The sequence below is a fragment of the Myotis nattereri genome (genome assembly GCF_964212035.1).
Source record: "Myotis nattereri genome assembly, chromosome: 9".
In the NCBI taxonomy this organism is placed as follows: Eukaryota; Metazoa; Chordata; class Mammalia; order Chiroptera; family Vespertilionidae; genus Myotis; species Myotis nattereri.
In genome coordinates this window covers 943,148-957,510 of record NC_138084.1, presented here as the reverse complement: position 1 = coordinate 957,510, position 14,363 = coordinate 943,148, and the positions used below count along the sequence as shown (strand labels likewise).

Below are 14,363 nucleotides of genomic sequence, written 5' to 3'. Positions count from 1 at the left end.
GTGAGGCGCGGCCAGGTTAAGGCTGTGAGCTCTTTGCGGCGACTCAGCTGTGTCACTGCGCGTTCTCACCATTCGCGGAGCATCAGCCACGGGAGAGGCAACCTCCCGGCCAGGGGCGCACGCGTGTGGGTGGGCGCAGTCCTGTGAGGCCTCACGCGTGTGGGCGGGTGTGACCCCGCGAGGCCTCACGCGTGGTGCCCTGCTCCCCCAGGCGCTGCTGGAGGAGGCCCGGGATGTGCTCTCTGACTGGCTGGACGCTGCCCTGGGCAGCGGGGTGACCGACAACTCCATCTTCTCTGAGCTGCCCAGGTTCTGGGAGGCGGAGTTCCACAGGGACATGGCGGCCCTGAACGTGAGTGACCCGCTGCCCCGGCCCCGCTGCCCCTGCCCCACCTCCCGGCCCCGCTGCCCGGCCTCGGCTGAGGGCAGGACTGACCGGCTGTCGCCGCAGGTCCTCCCTCCCGACGTCCTGACCCGGGTCAGCGAGTACGTGCCCGAGATCGTGCGCTTTGTCCAGAAGATCGTGGACAACGGCTACGGGTGAGCTCAGCCCTGAGCCCCGGACTCCCGGGGAGGGTTTCCTGGGCGAGCGTCTCCCCATCCGAGTTGGTTCTGGGGGTGGGACCAGCGCTGTCAGAGCTGCCGCTGGGAGGGGCCATGGCTGGGATAGCACAGTGGGGTGGCGCCCAGAGGCCGGGCTGTGGCTGGGATGCACAGCCGGGCAGCGCCCAGCCCCAGGCCCGAGGGAAGGTCTGGGCCAGGCGTCCTCCAGGCCGCAGGTGCCATGGCTCTGCGTGCGCCCGTCTCCCTGAGCCCCGTCTCCTCGGGTCAGGACACTGTCCTGCTGACGGCCACCTGGCCCGGCGCCCCTTAGTCGCCTCTGGGAGCTGATCCAGGCACTCAGGTACTGGGCTCAGGACTGCCCCCTACGCATCTGGGGGCGCAGTACCCACCGCCCCCTTCACGCTGGCGCTCCCCTCGCGCTCCCCCTCGCGCCAGCTGCGTGCTCTCAGGAGGAGGCCTGGGCCTCTGCGTGTGACTGTCCTTGTCGTGTCCGGCGCAGGCCGCACAGCGCCATGGATTTGAGCCCCTCGTCTCCGAGCCGGCAGCGGCGAGCCCCTGGGTTTCAGGGTGCCCAGCGGCCGCCCCTGGGTTTCAGGGTGCCCAGCGGCCGCCCCTGGGTTTCAGGGTGCCCAGCGGCCGCCCCTGGGTTTCAGGGTGCCCAGCGGCCGCCCCTGGGTTTCAGGGTGCCCAGCGGCCGCCCCTGGGTTTCAGGGTGCCCAGCGGCCGCCCCTGGGTTTCAGGGTGCCCAGCGGCCGCCCCTGGGTTTCAGGGTGCCCAGCGGCGGCTCCAGGCCGGCGTCGGGTCTGCCACACTTGCCCCGATTTCTGCTCGTTTCCAGCTACGTCTCCAACGGGTCCGTCTACTTCGATACGGCGAAGTTCGCGTCCAGCGAGGGGCACTCGTACGGGAAGCTGGTGCCCGAGGCTGTGGGGGACCAGCAGGCCCTGCAGGAGGGGGAAGGTGAGCAGGGCGGCGCGGGGGCCGACCTAGCAGGGTGTCAGGGGTTTTCCACACGAAGGCGTGGGAAGTTTTATCTTATTTATTTTTATTGATTGATGGGGCGGGCATCGGTTTGCCGCCTCACTCACTCGTGCGCTCACTGGCTGATGCCCGTGTGCCCGAGGGAGAGGGAACCGCAACCTTAACTTGCGGCCTGTGGGCCCCGCGCGGCGGTGAGGCTCGCAGGCGGCGGGCTCTGGGGGGTTGGGGTCAGAGCCCTCGTGCTGGGTTCTCCACGGGGGCGTTGGCGCCCTGACTGCTGCGTCGTAGATGCTGTGCTGCTCGAACCCGGGCCGCAGCACAGGCCGGCGGGCGGAGGTGGGGCCGGAGCCTCCCGGGTGGGCTGTGGGGCTGCGTGTGGGCAGCCCGGAGCCGGGCGCAGGCGGGACGAGGTGGTGCGCCGCCCCAGGGCTGGGCAGGAGCTCCCTTGGGTCCGAGTCCCACTTGTGGAGGCGAAAACCCCGGCCCCGGAGTGAAGGACGTGTCCACGTCCACATCCACGTCCACGTCCACAGCAGCCCCCCACTCCCCCCATCCTGATCTGAGGTTTTATTTTATTTTATTTTTTTAAAAATATATTTTATTGAGTTTTTTACAGAGAGGAAGGGAGAGGGATAGAGAGTTAGAAACATCGATGAGAGAGAAACATCGATCAGCTGCCTCCTGCACATCTCCTACTGGGGATATGCCCGCAACCCAGGTACATGCCCTTGACCGGAATCGAACCTGGGACCTTTCAGTCTGCAGGCCGACACTCTATCCACTGAGCCAAACCGGTTTCGGCCTGATCTGAGGTTTTAAACAGACGTCAGGCTCTTTCGGGACCGGTCGGGGCCTCCTTGGCTCTCAGTGTCTCTCTTCGCGCCCTGAGGGATGGGGCGGGGCCACGGCCGCACCCCAGCCAGGGCCCCCCACGGCTCCCCAAGGCTGGTCGTACCCATCACCTGTCGGTGTTGCCGGAAGGCTGTCTGGCCTTACAGTGTTCGTACGTTCGGCTCAAGTGACTTCCCCTCCAGGGCTCTGTCCTACAGAAACTCCAGACCCGAAGTGAGACAACAGGGAAACTCGCAGGGAGAGACTGGGTGACCATGAGCCTGATGGCGCTCAGGCGAGTTCGTGAGGCCAAAGCCCCCCTGCCCCCGTCCCCGTCCCCCAGGGGGACCCGTGTGGACTCCGGCCAGACAGCTGACCTCCTGGTCCTGGCACCCAGCAGGTAGACGCATCCCGTCCATGGGGGCTCCTCCTCCAGGAGGATGGACCCGGCCAGGGCCCCGGGGCCGGGACAGGATGGACACGCGCGGCCGTGCCTCATGGGTCACAGGTCACCCCAGGAAGCTGGGCATGTCCTCTCCTAGAGAGACCACACACGGGGCCACACACACACAGGGCCACACACGGGACCACACACACACACACACACACACACACACACACACACAGGGCTGCACACAGGGCCGCAGCATCAGGCACCGCAGCCACATGAAGGCGTCCCTGCAAGTCCCGGAGTGGCTTCCCGTGGGGCCAGACCAGGATGAAGGCGCCCCGTCCGCGTCCGCACCGCAGGGACACAGGCCACACACCTGGAGGCGGTGCCCCTCCTGCCCCGAACCCCAGAGCCAAGGAGGCCGCGCCCGTCACAGGGAAAGGCACGTCACCCGCGGCTCCCGGGCGGCCCCAGCTCCTGGGAAGGGCGCCCCCGGAGAACAGGCCTCACGGGCGGACTGAGGCCAACAGACAGGCAGAGAGGGCGTGTGTGACTGGCCATCAGGCTGAGGCCGGTGATTACAGCGTGTTCACTGAAAAGGGAAATAGAAACCCTCAGCCCCGTGGAACCGTCGAGTCTCCAGGAGGGCGGGGCGCCCCCGTGTGGACAGGGCCGGCATCTGCAGCCAAGAACCTGGGCGAGAACCAGAAGGAAAAATGGGCGAGGTCCCGTGTTCCCTGAAAAGCAGGCGAGAGGAAGGACAGACGAGCGGAGAAGGAGACGGAAGTAACGGTCGACAGCGGGCTCTGCACAGACGCACAAGCAGGACGGTTCATGGGGAGATGCCGGTGCGCGAGGACCGTCAGGCCCACGCTGGACACGGCGGCGCTCGGCCAGCGATTGTCACCGGCGCCGCGGAGGTCTCAGCCCCCCTGTCAGCCCGGGCACCGGCCGCCGTCCCTCAGACCGACCCGTAGAGGGACCCCGGCCGGCACGGCCCTGGCCGTCCCTGGACTGAACCAGAACCAGGGCTGTGCCTGTGCGTCCGTCGGGTCGGGAGGATGCTCAGCTCCTGTGCCGGGAGGGGCGGCTGCTGCTCTGGAGGAAGAGGCACCAGCGGCCGAGCCGCCTCGAGAGTCCGCAGCAGGAGGGGCAGGAGGGGACGGGCAAAGCCTGAGGGGCCCCAGGGCGGGAGCCGGACCCCCAGGTCACGCGGAGCAGCGCCCCGGAGGTGGGGTCCTGGCCTCTGGGCCGCTGGCCGTCCTGTTAGGCAGCCTCGTCCTGGGCCTGTCCTCCCCGGCCGACCTCAGAGTCCACGTTCCAGAGACGGGAGAGGCGTCCACAGCAGACGGGCGAGGACGGACAGGCCTCCTGAGCGACAGGCCCACCCCCCTCGCGTTGCATTTGCCACGTGGCCCCGGCTGCAGGGCCGCCGGAAGCGCCGTCCCCCGCTCCGCGATGGGCTCCCCGTCTCCGCGAACAACGGGCGTGGGCGACAGCGACAGGCCCCTGACACGAGGGGGGGGGTGGGGGGGTGGGGGGGCGTGTGCTTCTCTCACTGAGAAACCTCCGGCAAAGCCTCACCTCCCCAGTGGCCGCATTGGGGGGGAGGGGGGTGGAGAGCGAGACCCCTCCCTCCGCTGCAGGGTTCGTTCAGAATAAGCTCTTAAAGGTCAGGAACACCGCGGGTGAAGCCACGGACCTAAGCGCAGTCGCCTGTCGGCGGGGGGCGGGGCGGGAGGGTGCCAGGCGCCCCGCGGCCTTGAGGCTCTGGGAAGCTCGCCCGGCGGGCAGACAGGACCCGACTGGGTGAGCGTGTGGGTGCTGTTGTGCTCGCATAGATTTAAAACCCTCAGACCTGCAGGTCAGTCGTCGGGGCGAAGAGGAGCTAGGCCTGGGCCCTGATTCCCGCCTGTTCCCAAGCGCCTCCCGCGTGCCGCACCTCCCCCCCCCCCCCCCCCCCCCCCCCCCCCCCCGCGCTGGTCTCTGGGCAGCGGACCTGTTCCCTGAGCTGGCACCTGGCCTCTGTGAGGTCGGCTGCCTGTTCCGGAGCCTTCCACCAGGGGGCAGCCGCTCCCAGGACAGGCCCACTCGCCCAGCTCCTCCCGTCACCATGGGGATTCTGCGAGGCCGCCCGGCGGGTCTCACTGTCACCGCCCCTGTGTCCCGCGGGCGCCGTGTGGTCGGGAGGCCGGTGCCCACGTGCCCCTCCCCGGGGAAAGGTCCCCCCTCGCTCCCGCCAGGCCAGGTGCAGCCCCTCCTGTCACCTCTGGCTGTGACCACAGGAGGTGGGCCAGTGTCCCGATGGGCCGCCCCCGGCGAGAAGCCGCCCCCGGGCCTGGCTGGGCCTCACTGTGCCCAGGACCACAGCTGAGGGGCTAACACGGCCCCACCTCGCAGGCCGGGTCCCCCAGGACACCCGCGAGCTGCGCCCACGTCGCCTCACTTAGACCAGAGCAGCCAGACGTCCGAGCTCATAACCAGGAGTTTGTAAACCCGGACGCGGAGCCACCCCAGGGCCTGGGCACAGGCGCAGTCAGGGACGCGCGGGGAGGCGGTCCTGGCCGCGCTGACCGGCCCCTCTGTCCGCACAGGCGACCTGAGCGTCTCAGCTGAGCGCCTGAGCGAGAAGCGGTCCCCCAATGACTTCGCGCTGTGGAAGGCCTCGAAGCCGGGGGAGCCGTCCTGGCCGTGCCCGTGGGGGAAGGTGAGCACCGATGGGCACGGGCAGGGCGTGGCACGGTCACGGGCAGGCCCTTCGCTGGGGCAGCGTACAGGCCCCTCCTGGGCCCGGGCGCCCTGAGCCTCGTGGCCTGTGGGCCGGTCACCCCCTTCCTGGGCCTTGGCCCTGCGTGTGGGCCTGTGGGCTGCGGGACCCCCCAGGAGGCTGCACCCGCTGGCTCTGATCCTGAGTATCCCGGCCGAGGCCACCTCTGAGCTCCCTGTGACGCCCCCTCCGCCCAGAGCCGCGGGGAGCCCGGGAGGGCGCAGCCTCAGCAGGACGTGGGGGCCTGCCGGCGGGTCCCTCGCTTTGCGAGTGCGACTCAACACCTGCTCCCGGAAAGCTCAGGCTCCGAGGGTTGGGACGTCGGGGGGAGGGCAGCCCGAGGGTGGGCTGGCCGGTCACCTGGTCACTGGGTCGTTGGGTCCCTAGGGGCGCCCGGGATGGCACATCGAATGCTCGGCCATGGCAGGCACCCTCCTGGGCGCCTCGATGGACATCCACGGAGGCGGCTTCGACCTCCGGTTCCCCCACCACGACAACGAGCTGGCGCAGTCGGAGGTAGGCGGGTTCCAGGGGCCCGCCCCGTGGGGGCTGGGGGAGGAGGGGGCCCCCACGGGGGCGGGGCAGGGAGTAAAGCCCATGGGGCTGGACCCTAACTGTTCAGGCTAGTTTCCCACAAGAGCACCTGGCCTTGGGCCGAGAAAGGACTGGACTGGAGCCCCCGGCTCCCTCCGCTTGCCACCAGGCGGCCCTCTGCGCCCGGGCCACCTGGAAAAGGCAGCACCCCCACGAGGTGTGCACGCAGGGCTACCCGCGCGGCACCTCCCGCCAGCAACCGCCCGTGTGCTCAGCGCCCGCCCCGTGTCTGCGCAGGCCCACTTCGAGAACGACTGCTGGGTGCGGTACTTCCTGCACACGGGCCACCTGACGATCGCCGGCTGCAAGATGTCCAAGTCGCTCAAGAACTTCATCACCATCAAGGACGCCCTGAGGAGGCACTCGGGTGAGCACAACACTCCCGAGGCCGCTGCCCCTCTCAGGCCCGGGGACCGGGTGGGGTCGGGGCGTGGGACAGGAAGGGATGGGCACGGAGACGGGATGGGACAGGGATGGGCGTGGGGACGGGACAGGACGGGGATTGGGCACGGGACAGGACGGGGATTGGGCACGGGGATGGGGACAGGGATGGGCGTGGGGACAGGACAGGACGGGGATGGGGACAGGGATGGGCGTGCGGACAGGACGGGGATGAGGCACGGGACAGGATGGGGATGGGGCACGGGACAGGACGGGGATTGGGCACGGGACCAGGCGGGTACAGGACAGGATGAGGATGGGGATGAGGACGGGCCGGGACCCTCAGGCTGAGCAGGCAGCGGTGCCGTGTCTCTGCAGCGAGGCAGCTGCGCCTGGCCTTCCTCATGCACGCCTGGAAGGACACGCTGGACTATTCGAGCAACACCATGGAGTCGGCCCTGCAGTACGAGAAGTTCATGAACGTGAGTTCCTGGCTCGGGGCGGGGGGTGCGGGTGAGTGTGCGGGTGAGTGTGCGGGCGAGCGTGTGGGTGAGCGGACCCGCCGGCCTTGAGCTGCGCGCCTGAGCGCCCGGGAGCAAGGAGCCGCGTGCCCCTGGGGCCGTGCGTGTGGTGCCGGGGCCGGCCCGCGTGAGGGCTCCGTGCGGCCGCTCTTGGTCGCGAGTTCTCGGAGGGGAAGGCTGTCCGCCTGCTGCTGACCGGCTTCTCTGCCCCCAGGAGTTTTTCCTCAACGTGAAGGACCTTCTCCGCGCGCCTGTCGACGTCACCGGGCAGTTCGAGAAGTGGGAGGAGGAGGAGGCAGCGCTGAACGAGAGGTGAGGGGCTCTCCTAGGGCTGCAGGCGCCCGGGACCTGTGCCCCGACCAGCGGGCGCTGAGGCTGTGGGGCTCCTGTCCCGTTCCCTCCTCCCCCTGCTCAGCTTTTACGAGAAGAAGACGACGGTGCACGAAGCCCTCTGCGACAACGTGGACACACGCACCGTCCTGGAGGAGATGCGGGCTCTGGTCAGCCAGTGCAACCTGTACATGGCCGCCCGGAAGGCCGCCAGGAGGAGGCCCAACCGCGTTCTGCTGGAGAGCATCGCACGGTACCTCACCCACCTGCTCCAGGTGAGCCCGCCCCTACCTCACCCACCTGCTCCAGGTGAGCCCCGCCCCTACCTCACCCACCTGCTCCAGGTGAGCCCGCCCCTACCTCACCCACCTGCTCCAGGTGAGCCCGCCCCTACCTCACCCACCTGCTCCAGGTGAGCCCGCCCCCTGCCTCACCCACCTGCTCCAGGTGAGCCCGCCCCTACCTCACCCACCTGCTCCAGGTGAGCCCGCCCCTACCTCACCCACCTGCTCCAGGTGAGCCCGCCCCTACCTCACCCACCTGCTCCAGGTGAGCCCGCCCCTACCTCACCCACCTGCTCCAGGTGAGCCCGCCCCTACCTCACCCACCTGCTCCAGGTGAGCCCGCCCCTACCTCACCCACCTGCTCCAGGTGAGCCCGCCCCCTACCTCACCCACCTGCTCCAGGTGAGCCCGCCCCTACCTCACCCACCTGCTCCAGGTGAGCCCGCCCCCTGCCTCACCCACCTGCTCCAGGTGAGCCCGCCCCTACCTCACCCACCTGCTCCAGGTGAGCCCGCCCCTACCTCACCCACCTGCTCCAGGTGAGCCCGCCCCTACCTCACCCACCTGCTCCAGGTGAGCCCGCCCCTACCTCACCCACCTGCTCCAGGTGAGCCCGCCCCCTGCCTCACCCACCTGCTCCAGGTGAGCTCTGGGTCCTGGCCCTGAGCGATAGCACCTGTGCACCTCGGTTTCCCCTCCATCTTGTGTGGGAAGCAGAACCAGAGGCCTTGCCCTGCGCCCACCTCGTGCCCAGGGTCCTGGGGTCTGTGCCACAGCAGCCCCTGCGGGCACCCTCCCTCGAGCAGCCAGGGTCTGGCGGGCCCGTCAGCACTGCGTCTCAGGGCCTCTGCCCCCCACACGCCTTTCTTACCTAGATCTTCGGGGCCATCGAGGAGGAGAGCTCCCTGGGGTTCCCTGTCGGGGGGCCCGGAAGCAGCCTAAACGTGAGTACAGCCCCCTGCCCCTGGGAAATGGTGCCCACTGCCAGGCCCGTCCTGCGTGCACGGCTATCCCCTCCTGTCTCCCTGCTCCCGCGGGGTCAGCCTGTGGGCACTGGGGGACCGGCATCCGGCCCCACCTGACCTTCCTCAGTCCTGGGGATGGCCATGGAGCGCAAAGCCACTGGACAAGCATCGCAAGCCTCGGTCACGGCCGACCTGGCTGGGGGCTGAGTGGTTGGCCGCCCTCCCGGTGGCGACGGGCAGCCGGGCAGCCCAGCCCTCCTCCCTGGCCGCCGTGCTGTCGTCTGAGCTCGCTCCCGGGAGACGAGACCAGAGGGACGGTGCCCAGGCCTTAGGGCGCAGGCACCTGGGGGTGGATTCTCACTCACGCCCCTTGCCGTGTGGCCGTAGTCAGACACTCTGCTCACGTGAACATTGTCCAGCGGCCTGTGCGTGTGAGAAAACGCCCCAGCAGACACGTGGTTCCCGCGGCGTGACAAGCGTCACGTGACCGGCACCAGGTCAGGCTCGTCTCAGGGACCGCCCCCCCCAGGAAGGCGCTGTGATTACATGTTAGAACAGGTGGAGACGCTTAGCGCTAACGACGGTGACCTCAAGGAACAGGCGGGGAATCGGCGGGAAGGGCAGGGAGCGGCAGGTGGAGCTTGGACACTCCCAAGCAGCCCCAGAGCGCCCCCACGCAGCCCCAGAGCTCCCCCAAGCACCCCCAGAGCGCCCCCACGCAGCCCCAGAGCTCCCCCAAGCAGCCCCAGAGCGCCCCCAAGCAGCCCCAGAGCTCCCCCACGCAGCCCCAGAGCTCCCCCACGCAACCCCAGAGCTCCCCTAAGCACCCCCAGAGCGCCCCCAAGCAGCCCCAGAGCTCCCCCACGCAGCCCCAGAGCTCCCCCAAGCACCCCCAGAGCTCCCCCAAGCACCCCCAGAGCTCCCCCACGCAGCCCCAGAGCTCCCCCACGCAGCCCCAGAGCTCCCCCAAGCACCCCCAGAGCGCCCCCAAGCACCCCCAGAGCGCCCCCAAGCACCCCCAGAGAGGGGCAGCGGGCGCCTTAGAAGCCCTGTGAGACCCACGCCCGTCCGCCGCGGCCCCAGAGCTGGCTGCTGACGTCACCGCCTGGAACCTTCGTCGGTTCTTAGAAAAGCCACAGCCGTTCAGTGCTCGTGCATGTGACCCAAGACATTCCTTCCTCCCACAGAAAACCCTGCGGACGGCCCCTCTGCCCTTCACAGAGGGCGCCGTGCACGCTGAATGCCCGAGGTGGTGGGGCCTTCAGGGGCGGGGGGGGGGGGGCGGGTTCCCAGGACCCCCGTGGCCACAGGACGTGGCTGGGTGAGCCTGCCGGGCCCAAGGGTGCCGTGCAGTCCACGCCATTTGAAGTTCAGGGCTCACTTCCAAACCCGAACAGTCTCAGGAGCCGGGTAGGCAGCTCAGCACCGAGCAGTGCCCGGCGCCGGGTGGTCGCTGCCCTGGCCCAGGCCCAGCCGTGAAAGCCGCTGCCCTCCCTGCCGGGGTCTCCCCGACTGCCGGCCTGGGGGGTGCAGAGAAGTACCTGAGACCCTGGAGCCCGGCTCCCCCGCCGGGGCACGGCCCTGGGCCCGGTGCCAGGGGCCAGAGGTGTAGGTGGCACGGAGGGCAGCCCCTCACCAGCCTTGGTGTTGGATTGAGCTTCTGGGTGGAGGAGCTGGCGCAGTGACGGCAGCTGGAACACAGATTTCCCAAAGCCCTCGCTTGTCCAGTTCTGACCCGCCCGCCCGCCCGCGATGCTCGTCCAGTGGCTTTGCCTCCATGGCCGTCCCTGTCTGCCCCGTCTGCCGCGGGTTTGAGGGACAGCAGGGCGAGCGTGTGTGGCCTGTCAGGGACAGGCCCTCCCTGAGTGAGTGAGCAGCAGGCCGTTCCCACCCCGATCCGGCCTGGGACGCCTGCAGGCCCCCCCCCCGCCCCCCAGGGGCCTGTGTGGGCCTCGCAGGGTCTGGGCTCCCCGGCCGGCCGCCCGCAGGGGGCCAGCACCTCAGGACCCACCTTCTCCCCGCAGCTCGAGGGCGCTGTCATGCCGTACCTGCAGGCGCTGGCGGAGTTCCGGGCGGGCGTGCGCACGATCGCCCGGGAGAGGCACGGTGAGGCTGCCGCCCTGTCGGCCCGGCGGGGGCTCACGCGGTCACACTGCGGGCATTTGGGCGCCCTTCTCTCTTGTGGGGATGTCACGGGCAGTGACATGCCTGGCCCTACTCATGGGACCTGGCAGCACCACTCCCCCGAGTTGTGACACCCACCAGTGTGTCCAGGCGCCTCGTGTGCCCGACTGGCGGCCTCTGGGCACAGCCCAGAGCTAGTGGGGCTCGGGGCCTGGACCGGAGCTCTGGGGCCGCGGGTACACGTGGAGCCTCGCTGCCACCTGGCAGCATCTAGTTCCGTGGACCTGCCGGCCCCCCCGCCCCCATCTGTTCCCCGCGTGGCACCCCTGGGCCGGTCCCTCAGCCTCAGACAGCGCCCTCCGCTGGGCAGGTCCTGAGGGCCCCTGGGCCCTGGAGGTGCGGACCCAGCCTGGTGGCTGCTCTGGACGCTTCTGCCTCCCGTGGCGGGTCCGGTCTCGTCCGGTCAGGTCGAGCAGTTCTGCTCCCTCCGGAGGCTCGGAGGCGCCCGTCCTGTGGGTCCCGGGCCTTCCCTGACTTGGTCCTCTGCTCCCAGTCCCCGAGGTCCTGCAGCTCAGCGATGCCCTGCGGGACGACATCCTGCCGGAACTTGGGGTGCGGCTCGAGGATCACGAAGGTGGGTGCTGCCCACTGTCTCTGGGGACTCACTGCGAGGAGCTTTTGCCAGGACTGAGGGTGGTGGGAGGACGTGGAGGGCAGAGGACGTGGTGGGGGTGGGAGGATGCTGGGGGAAGGACGTGGAGGGGAGAGGACGTAGGGGGGGTGGGAGGACGCTGGGGGGAGGACGTGGAGGGGAGAGGACGTAGGGGGGGTGGGAGGATGCTGGGGGGAGGACGTGGAGGGGAGAGGACGTAGGGGGGGTGGGAGGACGCTGGGGGGAGGACGTGGAGGGGAGAGGACGTAGGGGGGGTGGGAGGACGCTGGGGGAAGGACGTGGAGGGGAGAGGACGTAGGGGGGGTGGGAGGACGCTGGGGAGAGGACGTGGAGGGGAGAGGACCTAGGGGGGGTGGGAGGATGCTGGGGAGAGGACGTGGAGGGGAGAGGATGTGGGGGGGGTGGGAGGACGCTGGGGGAAGGACGTGGAGGGGAGAGGACGAGGTGGGGGTGGGAGGACGTGGAGGGGAGAGGACGTAGGGGGGGTGGGAGGACGCTGGGGGGAGGACGTGGAGGGGAGAGGACGTAGGGGGGGTGGGAGGACGCTGGGGGAAGGACGTGGAGGGGAGAGGACGAGGTGGGGGTGGGAGGACGTGGAGGGGAGAGGACGTAGGGGGGTGGGAGGACGCTGGGGGAAGGACGTGGAGGGGAGAGGACGTAGGGGGGTGGGAGGACGCTGGGGGAAGGACGTGGAGGGGAGAGGACGTAGGGGGGTGGGAGGACGCTGGGGGAAGGACGTGGAGGGGAGAGGACGTAGGGGGGTGGGAGGACGCTGGGGGAAGGACGTGGAGGGGAGAGGACGTAGGGGGGGTGGGAGGACGCTGGGGGAAGGACGTGGAGGGGAGAGGACGTAGGGGGGGTGGGAGGACGCTGGGGGAAGGACGTGGAGGGGAGAGGACGTAGGGGGGGTGGGAGGACGCTGGGGGAAGGACGTGGAGGGGAGAGGACGTAGGGGGGGTGGGAGGACGCTGGGGAGAGGACGTGGAGGGGAGAGGACCTAGGGGGGGTGGGAGGACGCTGGGGGAAGGACGTGGAGGGGAGAGGACGAGGTGGGGGTGGGAGGACGTGGAGGGGAGAGGACGTAGGGGGGTGGGAGGATGCTGGGGGAAGGACGTGGAGGGGAGAGGACGTAGGGGGGTGGGAGGACGCTGGGGGAAGGACGTGGAGGGGAGAGGACGTAGGGGGGTGGGAGGATGCTGGGGGAAGGACGTGGAGGGGAGAGGACGTAGGGGGGTGGGAGGATGCTGGGGGAAGGACGTGGAGGGGAGAGGACGTAGGGGGGTGGGAGGACGCTGGGGGAAGGACGTGGAGGGGAGAGGACGTAGGGGGGTGGGAGGATGCTGGGGGAAGGACGTGGAGGGGAGAGGACGTAGGGGGGTGGGAGGACGCTGGGGGGAAGGACGTGGAGGGGAGAGGACGTAGGGGGGTGGGAGGATGCTGGGGGAAGGACGTGGAGGGGAGAGGACGTAGGGGGGGTGGGAGGACGCTGGGGGAAGGACGTGGAGGGGAGAGGACGTAGGGGGGGTGGGAGGACGCTGGGGGAAGGACGTGGAGGGGAGAGGACGTAGGGGGGGTGGGAGGACGCTGGGGAGAGGACGTGGAGGGGAGAGGACCTAGGGGGGGTGGGAGGACGCTGGGGGAAGGACGTGGAGGGGAGAGGACGAGGTGGGGGTGGGAGGACGTGGAGGGGAGAGGACGTAGGGGGGTGGGAGGATGCTGGGGGAAGGACGTGGAGGGGAGAGGACGTAGGGGGGTGGGAGGACGCTGGGGGAAGGACGTGGAGGGGAGAGGACGTAGGGGGGTGGGAGGATGCTGGGGGAAGGACGTGGAGGGGAGAGGACGTAGGGGGGTGGGAGGATGCTGGGGGAAGGACGTGGAGGGGAGAGGACGTAGGGGGGTGGGAGGACGCTGGGGGGAGGACGTGGAGGGGAGAGGACGTAGGGGGGTGGGAGGACGCTGGGGGGAGGACGTGGAGGGGAGAGGACGTGGGGGGGGTGGGAGGATGCTGGGGGCGTGTCAGAGAGGCGCCGCCGTCCACTCCTGCGGCCGAGGGCCCGGCCACCCCCTGTGCTCGTCCTTGGGGGGCGGCCTGTGTCACGTGCTGTCTGCGAGGTTCAGACGGCCGTAGGGCTCACAGGTTCAGGTGACATGTGACCGTGACTGGTTTTCTCTCCTGAACAGCAGGAAGGGGCCCACCTTGCTTTTCCCCAGGGACCCTTGGGGGCGGCGGCTGTGGGCGTGGCGGGGAGGCCGGACAGACGGGCACCAGGTCTCAGTTCTCTCGGGGCCGCTTGGGTTGCAGGCCTGCCGACCGTGGTCAAGCTGGTGGACAGAGACACGCTCCTGAGGGAGCGAGAGGAGAAGAGAAGGGTGAGTGGAGCCGCGGGGTTACCTGTTTTACGCTTTAAATAAATGTACTTTCACTGATGTCGGAGAGGAAGGGAGGGGAGAGACATCCACGATGAGAGCGAATCATGGGCCGGCCGCCTCCTGCACGCCCCCACTGGTTCTTAGGTCAGTGCCCAACCACTGAGCCACACTGGCTGGGCTTCGCTTTTATTAAAATGCCAGGATTTATACGTGAAAGAAGGAAACACTAACGAGATAGGTAGCTGGCAACTCGGTAACAAACGAAGGCGACCCTCCCTTCTCGCGAGAGGCCCCTCCAGACGGGGAGACGGGTCCCTCTGGGTAATGGTGGAGCCGCCCTGCTCAGTCACACCGTGCTCCTGCCGGAAGGGGTCTCCCTTGTCACCGGGTTAGAATGTGTCACAGTTGCAACCGCCCCCCAAGGACCCACCCCCCACGTGCGTGGGTAGCACTGAGCCCCCCATGGCCAGGGGTGGAGCCAGGCCGGGGCCCCTCGAGGGAGCGGCAGGGACACAGCTGGTGCCAGAACTGCTGGGCACAGCTCAGGGTGCCCACGGGGACACAGGCCGCACGGGCTGCCCCTGGTC

The 14,363-nt window shown here is 69.3% G+C and overlaps 1 protein-coding gene across 1 annotated transcript in view; it reads left to right on the top strand.

Moving 5' to 3' along the window:
• CARS1 (cysteinyl-tRNA synthetase 1) overlaps positions 1-14,363 on the top strand; it is a 30,550-nt gene that overhangs the window by 12,950 nt on the left and 3,237 nt on the right. The window contains exons 7-19 of the mRNA XM_081099530.1: positions 212-352; positions 452-540; positions 1,403-1,524; positions 5,362-5,474; positions 5,922-6,050; positions 6,366-6,495; positions 6,888-6,991; positions 7,245-7,342; positions 7,446-7,635; positions 8,520-8,588; positions 10,634-10,715; positions 11,287-11,367; positions 13,709-13,776. Coding sequence (XP_080955656.1) covers positions 212-352; positions 452-540; positions 1,403-1,524; positions 5,362-5,474; positions 5,922-6,050; positions 6,366-6,495; positions 6,888-6,991; positions 7,245-7,342; positions 7,446-7,635; positions 8,520-8,588; positions 10,634-10,715; positions 11,287-11,367; positions 13,709-13,776 — 1,416 coding nt within the window. The remainder of the gene's footprint in view (positions 1-211; positions 353-451; positions 541-1,402; positions 1,525-5,361; positions 5,475-5,921; positions 6,051-6,365; positions 6,496-6,887; positions 6,992-7,244; positions 7,343-7,445; positions 7,636-8,519; positions 8,589-10,633; positions 10,716-11,286; positions 11,368-13,708; positions 13,777-14,363) is intronic.